Below are 9,052 nucleotides of genomic sequence, written 5' to 3'. Positions count from 1 at the left end.
GAGATTCCATGTTGCAATTCAAGTAAAAATGTCACTCCTTGATTAAGACCACTGGGAGACACTGATATCATCTGATAGGGCAGAACCAAGGCAGCAATACGAGCACTTTTTTTACCGCATGATTTGGAGTTGGGCTGTTTACACATTACGGTGGGCTGTTACTATACTTAACCTAATATTTAAGTTTATAAATGATAATGACAACCTGGCACAGAGGCAGTCAAATCAAATTTATCAATTGTTTCAGACTAGCATGAATAATTGGATTATAGGAAACAGCAAATGAAAAACTAATCTCTGACACATTTCCATATATCTATATTTTCAGAGACACGAATTGCTCATGAGTACTGTAATTAGGGCCGTACTGGAGATTACTACATCGTATTTCAGCAATGAAGAGAGTAATTTTGGGGTTAATATTCACTCTTGAGTTTTGTGGAACAAATAGGTTTCCATATGTCTCTGAAGCAATATGTTTGTGATCGCCATCTGTTACTCAAGAGTAGTTTTATAGAAAAATAATGCAAATTACTTCCCTCTTTAATTACACTGGTGCTTTGCAATATTGTGTTCTGTTGTGATTTGGAAAAGTGCCAGTTTGCCAGATTCAAGGGACAGATGTTTATTTAACCATGAACTTTAAAATTGCATTAAAAAATGAGATATAAAATCTGAAAGTTTTTTTTTTTGATTTTATAAGATGCACAAAAAAATTTAACTGTACAATTGTACACCTTCCAGTATATGTATCTAAGCCTTTAGGCTCAATAACCAATATGCTATGATACCTGTCCATGAAAATACTTTGAAATCTAATCTTTGTTAGAGCACTGAACTAGAAAAGACAACATTTGTATTATGCTACATTGAAGTCAAATAGATCAGCTACAATTAAACTTTTTTTTTTTTTTATGACATGGAACAACCACTACGGGGAACACTGAGCATGTAGTAAGTAGAAAATGGTTGACATTATAGTTTAGCTTTTGGCACTATGAAAAAGTGTAAAGCACCATAGTGTTGACTAGATGTTGATGATGATGTTGATTTCCAGATTTCAAAAAAGCAAGATTTTAAAAACTTTTACAAGCACTAAGTAACAGCCATAACAGTTTTGCCAGAACATCACTGTTGAAACTCATCCAGAAAATACACACCAAGTCCCAACCAAGGAATGGCAGAATTCCATTAGTCACTAACGTGTATGTAAAGTGCATCTAGTAAAGCACTCAGTTTGAGAAAGGCATCAAAATGAATAGCAAAATATATTTACTCCTGCTATTTGTATGCAATAAATACAATCTTTACCTACACCTTAAAAAAAAAAAAAGCAAACAAACAAAAACACAACAGAAAATCCTTGTTTCTATTTAACCAACACATACATTTTAGGAGAGTGCCAAATTACAAACTTGCTCCTTCATTCCTACTCTCATTTTACTTTCTCAAATGATACACTAACTTTCAAAAATCATTTTTTCCTCTCTGCTTAAAGGTGAGACCAGCTAGGTACAGAGAGAACTGTGTGAAAATTTTCCTCTATTCAATCTCTTCTGTTCAATGCATATAAAATTGTAGGCAATTCTAGATCTTAATTGTGTAAGTACAAGGTTTCATAAAACAAAAGAGTTTGAAACTTTGGTAGAACCAAGATCCTGGCACTAATTAGAATCTACAGGTTCAAGTCCTACAAAAGATAAGCTTATGAGGCAGTCCTTCCCAGAATGCCACGTAACTACAAATCATTAACATGAACTTTGCTCCTAAGCTATGGGACTCTGATAGTTAATATGATAATATTTTTGAAATATACTTTTAACAACTGTGGTTTTGGCAGATGTCCCTGCAATTTATTACCATTTGATGACTATCACATGACATTCCTTTACAAAAATGTCACTTATTCCCCAGTTACAGTAAATATGTCTCTCTCTGCAGGTAGATACTTCTGTGCTCATCCTACGCTTTGCTTAGTGCATTTGATACGTTGTTATGTTCCACTTTTTAGATGTGGTTTTAACAAGATTGGTTTAATTTTGGGGGTCTTCAGAAAGAATAGTACTTTACACTAGTGATCTAAATGTTTGACTTTTCCACATTTATATGTTGCACAACTGTATATAGCATATAACTATATAGCAGAGGTTAAATCAAGTCATTACTTAGAGTATGCTCTGTAAGACTCTTATCTGTAAGTTCCATCAATTTTAAGGTTTGCCATTAAGATAATGCTAAACGTGGACCTTCTTCAAATTCCAGTGTTAAACTAAACTACCACAGCATAAGCGTATTTAAACCGACTATGTACACCATGGATTATAACATTAATTTATAACCAATTAAAAGTTATTATACTTAATTCTGCAGTACAGGCAAAACTGCAGGCAGTCTGTGTTCCAAATCAAACATACCACTTGAAGTGAACCTTGTTTTGGGTGCAGCTTAGACCTGGTTAGTGTGTGGAAATCTAAATGGTCTTAATGATAATACTACAGAGAGAGCAATCCACATTTTAGTACACTAGACAAACCACTAGAAGCATTATTCAAGTGAATTTGTTTTTTCACAAATCCATCAATATTCACTTCCTCAGTGACCACAGTCAGTTTAAACAATGTTTTGTAGTAAAAACACGAAAAAGCTTGTATTCTTGCAACATCAGAGGGCAAATCGCAATGAACCCCAAGATGCAGCTGCAGAAGGCCATAAATGGAACAGAACAAGGTGGCATGGGTGTGAACAGGTGCACCAGTGCTACCGCCCTGACACAAGGAAGGCCTCCACGCACAGCCCAGCAGAACACCACAAGACGTGTCATCAGAGATGCAGATCCAGCTTTTAAACACCAAAGACTGCCACTCACTATGCAGAAAAAAAAAATTAACTGTCATTATGTTGGTTTTAAACACCTTCAGAACAGCTTCTGGAAATTTTCTGTCATTGTTATAGTGGACAGGTAATGTTTCTTGATTTTTTTTCCCTCTAAAATGAGATTAAAGTCTTCATTTGCTAGAAAAAGGCTCTGAAGAAGTCATTCTCTTGGACCTGAATCTCTCTCTATCTTTGTAGGCCATGCCATTGTGGTACAAACCCACCAGAGACGGACTGCATTTCTCTCGTGGTTAACTTGCAACCTAAACTTAGTGCTGTGTTTCTGTTTTCCAAATAGTATACTTTAATAGTATACTTTAAAAAAAAAACTTTTAAAACCTTTTTTTTTAAAAAAAAAAAAAACAACTTTTTATCATAAGACTGAAGGTAATGCATTGTAACTGAGTCATTTAGCAGGTCACTTTGAACTACAAACAGCTATGAAAAGGAAATGAATCTCCCAGTAAAACCAAAATAGAGAACCAAACAGAGGGATGTGTCCAAAACACATCCTGTTTTCAGATCATCCTGTGTGCCCCTCCTTCCACAGAAACCAATCTTTCATGTAAACTGTGAATCTAAAGTTGTCCTCAAGCACTACAGGGTCCTTGCAGGAAAGACATTTAAGGAGGGAGAGTTAGAAGGAAGAGGTGCAGGAGGACCACACTTCAGAAGTTCTACTTTTTTGTTGTTGGTGGTGGTGTTTTATATGTGGTGAAGTTATTTTGATAACCAAAGAAAATCGTAATTCTCCTTCAGACTCTAACTCAACCTCTCCTCTCCAGCTGTGCTGTTAACTGGGTTAGGCTCCTAGCTTCACAGAACAGCGTGCACAGGACAGCATGAGTTACAGCTTTTCATATTAAAGGCCCCATGATAAAGCAAAACAGACTTGCGAAATACCTCCCCGTGTCATCATCGCTCAAGAGCGTAACAAAATAACGCTAACATAACATTAGTGTTACAAGACCATAGTTGTGATGGCGAGAATAGGAGCCAATGAAATGCCTTGAAGCACTACAATGCATGGCTCTATTCTTGCAGAATAATGCAGGATTTGGGGCATGGGAGGAGGTACTCTGAAAGTGTACAGCGGCAGCGCTGGAGAGGCCATGCCAGCTTTGAGAATACTGTTGTGAGAAAGGTATGCCTCTATGAAATTCACATCTTCACTTGTGCACATGGCAAACTTTTAAAACAAATTTTGTTAAATGTGTGAGTTCTCTTCAAAAGGGACGTGGCTCTACATGCTGCCTGTTGTATGTTTTCAGAAGACTTTTCACACTAAGCAATTTTTACGAGGTCTATTTCTGCCACTTACTGGGCTTCTAATGAATTACACTTCTAACTGTTCAGGATTTGATTCAATTAAATCCAGCAGTCTTTACGGATTATATCTATGATTGTTTTTACTGACGTGGGAAAAAAAATCCTCAAGTAACAGAATATATGAAAAAATGTTTCTGCATTCCCACTGTGATTTATTCATTTCTCATAGGTTCTCTAAATGCAGTTAAACACAGAAATTCTTCTGTATTTTTCTTTTTGACTGGGGTGGGAAACTGCAAAAGAATATACAGGTTCAAGTAACACATCATTTAGCACACTAAATGACAATTTAGCATCACACTGCATGACAATTTAGTCAACATGTAAAATAAAAGCATATGGGACTTCTAGATTTATTACCTAAAAATTAGAATTAAGAGCTCGATCTCTTCACCAACAAAGATATGAAGATGCCTTGCAAAAAGAGAACTACCTGAATGCTGATGTTGTTTCTAGCACTTATATTAGACTATATAAAAACCCTATTTTAGAATTTCTAGCAACTACACGTGACTACATGAGAATGCTATTTTAGATGTTTTCCCTATGCGCCACATTCATCTGTAAAAGGGAAAACGAGCAGACTTGTTGATGAGAGAACTGGCACCATATTGCGGCTTTTGCCTTCCTCTGTGCTTCCTCGGCTTCCAGTTGAATCCCAAGGCGCTGCTGCCTGGGGGAAAGCAGCAGACCCGTCCCCGGGAGCCCGTGCGAACCCCCAGCACGGGGTTACCCACGCAGCACCCGTAACCCGCCGCACTCCCAGCGCCTCCCGGGGCAATGGCGGCCCAGGCCCGTCACGGCGGCCGCCCCGCGCCCCGCCCGCCCGCCGCCAACCACCGAGCCGGGTCCGCCGAGCGCCCAGAGCGGCCCGAGCCCCGCGCCCGGCGGAAGCGCGGCGGGCAAGGGGCGGCGGCGCGGCAGCCATGCCCGTGAGTGGCGCTCCGGGCCCGGGCGGGGGGATCGGGTCCCCGTCCCCGCCCTCGCGCCCTCTCTAAGGGCGGCTGGGGGCTGGCGGGGAGCGGGGTTTGACGGCGGGTGCGTTTTCTGCTCTTGCCCTCCGCAGCTGGCCAAGGACCTGGTGCATCCCTCCTTAGAGGACGAGAAGAGGAAGCACAAGAAGAAGCGGCTGGTGCAGAGCCCCAACTCCTACTTCATGGACGTCAAGTGCCCAGGTAAAAGGCTACGCGGAAGGACGGAGAGGGGTTTTCTTGGGGGTCTGCATCACCAAAGAGGGGATGCTTGTTCTGTAAAGGTGGTTTACGTGTTCTGTGGGGGAAAAAATGTACTTTTCTTTCTTTAGACTAAAAGTGTTCTCAACATTTTTTTAGAAATTAACTGAAATGATCCATTTAGCTATTTTTCTAGAGGTCTAAAACAGGAAAAACAACATAATATTTTATGAAAAGCTGGCACGGGGGGTGGGAGACAACCCCTCAGATCTGCACCTCTGAGAAGTGAGATGACATGGGTGGTTTAAATCACCCATGGCCCAAGTTTCAAATAAAAACTAACACTTCACAAGGACACACAGAGCTGCAGTGTACACATACAACCATGCTAAGGTGCAGAAATCAAATGTTGTAACTTACCTCCTAGACAGTACTGCAACATTAGAAAGTGATAACAGTAAGAAAACAATAGAAAAATGCATAGATTGACTTACAGTAGTGATCATCTTGACTAGAAGGAATTTTTCCTCCATTCATTTTTTTCTTATTATCCTATTTTTAGTAGTTTAGATTTCTAAGAAGCTCTCAGACATTGTTTTCCATCTAAAAGTGAGGTAAAGTCATTAAAACTGTTTGGAAATAAACTGTTTACTTTAAAAAAACTCTAATTGAAGAGCTTTCTGAGGACCTTCCTTGTGACATGTGTACTTTTATCCTATCTTTCTGGGCCAGACATGCTGAAAACGGCATCTACGCTCACCCTTATTTATTTCTTATATCTGCATCTGGATTAAATCCATTACAAGTTGTCTCTCCTATTCCTCCTAATTAAAATTACTTTTCAGGGCAAATAATGAAGGGCACACAAATTCTTTTGCATAAGAAATTTATGAGATTGATCTCATGTTTTCCAAAAGTTGTAGAATTTAGAAGTTAAAGTTTTCCTGATGCTTGTCTTGAATCTGGAATGCACTCAAGTTATTCTATGCACGTCTTTTGGTGTAAACATGGCACTAGCCTTACAAAATACAACTGAGCATGTGCCTTATGTGCACTAATTATTAAACAGAAAGCAAACAGTTTTGAACAGCAGTGCACACATTCACAGCTGACAGACTTGATCAACGCTCAGCAATGTTCTACTACAACAAATAATTATTTATTTATCTAGAAGGTTCTTTTATTCAGCACAGAAGGCTAGTCTAGGATGAAGATAAGGTACCCAGCTCCTACTTTTTACAGGACACATACTGCAGGTAAATTAGGGCTTGTCAGCCCTCAGGCTCTGTTGATGATTTTTCACATGGGGAGGTGTAACAGTTTCATTCAGTTAACTAATTTGCTTTTCTATGCATATCAATAAAAACAAATAAGTGTTTCAGACTACAGTAACAATGTTTTACTTGGTATGCTTTGTAACAAAATACTAAATTGAAACAAGTATATTTAGGGTATCTGGTTCAATTACACATACATTTATAAACATGCTAGAAACACTCATTGGAAAGTTTAATAATGCTGTTTTCCAGGGTGCTACAAGATCACCACTGTATTCAGCCATGCTCAGACAGTAGTTCTGTGTGTAGGCTGCTCAACTGTCCTGTGTCAGCCTACTGGGGGAAAGGCTAGGCTCACAGAAGGTAAGTAGCACTGTTTAAGCAATCCCGATACTCCAATTAAGACTGTGCGTTTATGTAGTGATAGTCCGCAAATCTTTTAGCTTTGATTTATGAAAACTGATACCAGAAAGCTTATTTTTCAAGATGCTTAGTTAACTAGTAAAAACATTGTTACTGGGCCCTAGCCTGCAAGTTTTTCTGCGCTTTTTGTTTTTTTAATAGCTATGCAGATAGATATGCCAGGGAACTTGGCAGCTACATTTCGATCAAGCATGCTTGATATTTGATGCTTTCATTTGTATCTTCTTTCAGGCTAACACTAGACTAAAGTGTATTTATTTCTGAACTAATTTTAAAGGGTTAAAAAAGTTACCATTAAAGGAGTAGGGTACTTGGGCTAGGTTAATATGATTCCATGCCACTGCTAGTCAGTGGTGGCTTGCCTGTTTATTTTTAAACAGTGGTGCTGTAAAGCAGTTCACATTACTTAATTGAAATTTATATAAATTTTAAGGGAACAAATAACCACTGTTAATTACATGCAGATAACTGGTTATAACACTGATGTCTTGATCCATAATCTAATAGCTAGTATATATGAAAAGCACTGGAAACACATAAAGGTTTCAAGAAATTTGAAGAATGAATCCAGACTTCACTCACCTTACATTTAAAGGACAAAGTTTAGTATACATATATATAGTACTGCTTGTACCACGTAATACTATACAGCAGTAGTTTATATGAGGATAGAATACCTGAAATGAGGCCGTTGAGCAGTTGAAAAGGTACCAACACTCCTAGCTGCTGTTCCAGTTTAGGATTTGTACCACTAAGAGACAGAACAGTAGACTGGAACTTTAAAAGACATCTCAAAAAAAAAAAAAAAGTAGTACACCTGAGCCTTAGCATAAAATGAGTTCAAGACGACCATGTTGGGTTAGAGTAAACTTGATGTGCTAGGTAGTTACCTCTTACGGTACACAAAGTTTAAATTTACTATGCAGTTTCCCAACTTCAGTTGGGTGAACAATTTTTCAATGTCATCTAGCAATTTAAGACTATTCATATTTCTACTTGTGATTTCTTTGCAGGCTGCTCCTTTAGAAGAAAGCAACACTAAGTATTCTTTTCAGCATAGGGCTCTGGATATGTGTTCCTGAAAGCCTTAGTTGTTTAAGAAAATGTCTGTTAATATAACAATGTAATTATGATTGATTTTGTAAAAATGACATGGTACTGGTGACTGATGAGCTGGAATCTTTTTCAATAAACAGATTGAAGTGCAAGTTTGTGGACAACTGAGCTCTATTTCTATAGTTTTAAACAGTGTACTATAATTGGGTGTTGTCATTTAATATAAAAATCTGAACCTTGGACTTGCTGCATCCTTCCCTACATTAATCATCAGCAGTGTTTACCATATGGTGACAGACTGCTGCAAGAGTACATTGGGTATATTTTATCACTGTAGCAGCTCTGATTGCACAGATTACAAAGGCTAGACAGATTTAAGAAGGACATGCAGCTTACTTCCTTTCACCACTGATTTAGTCCCTTTACCATGTCGTGGAACATGGTGATAGTTAATCTCAAATATGAAATTACTCACTTATGTTCAGATGTTTTTCTGGAATGCATGGCTTTCCCTTCCTCTAATCTGGTCTAGAAACTGCATTCTATACTGAGATTCCTACACACACAAAAAGAAAGAAAGCGTTTTGCAAAATACTGAAAGCATTCAGGATAGAGAAGGCATATGGCATACAAGCAACAGTAAGTCAACAAACTACACTAACAGCTGTGAATGACTAGGACAGTAAAACCACGCTTATTTTCAGTATTAAGCATGGAAATAATTACCTTTTTGCAATAAGGAAGCAGGTTTTTAGTTAGCTCTTAAAATCAATCCCTGTCTAAATGGCTATTCAAAAATGGAAATTTCTTTTTAAAACCATTATAAACGCGTCAAGCATGCTACCTTACATTTATCTCGTTTTACTACATAAAGTCTTGAGTTACACGTCAACATCTTTCAGAATATCACCTGTCTTGGTG

The 9,052-nt window shown here is 38.2% G+C and overlaps 1 protein-coding gene across 1 annotated transcript; it reads left to right on the top strand.

Moving 5' to 3' along the window:
• The first annotated feature begins 4,987 nt into the window (after positions 1-4,987).
• Positions 4,988-8,283, top strand: RPS27L (ribosomal protein S27 like). The gene is made up of 4 exons (XM_080551338.1): positions 4,988-5,135; positions 5,270-5,378; positions 6,905-7,015; positions 8,089-8,283. Exons 1-4 carry the CDS (start codon positions 5,130-5,132, stop codon positions 8,115-8,117), a joined length of 255 nt encoding a protein of 84 aa, XP_080407464.1. The 5' UTR covers positions 4,988-5,129; the 3' UTR covers positions 8,118-8,283.
• The last annotated feature ends 769 nt before the right edge of the window (positions 8,284-9,052 follow it).

Source organism: Anser brachyrhynchus, assembly GCF_964034855.1.
Source record: "Anser brachyrhynchus genome assembly, chromosome: 11".
Classification (NCBI taxonomy): domain Eukaryota; kingdom Metazoa; phylum Chordata; class Aves; order Anseriformes; family Anatidae; genus Anser; species Anser brachyrhynchus.
Note: the sequence above shows the minus strand (reverse complement) of the source record. Positions and strands in the feature narration are given on the sequence as shown.

Bases quoted from the DNA above. Each gene is read 5' to 3' on its own strand.
- RPS27L (XM_080551338.1), top strand. The intron at 5,379-6,904 runs GTAAAAGGCTAC...GCTGTTTTCCAG, and splicing joins CATGGACGTCAAGTGCCCAG to GGTGCTACAAGATCACCACT. The intron at 7,016-8,088 runs GTAAGTAGCACT...ATTTCTTTGCAG, and splicing joins AAAGGCTAGGCTCACAGAAG to GCTGCTCCTTTAGAAGAAAG.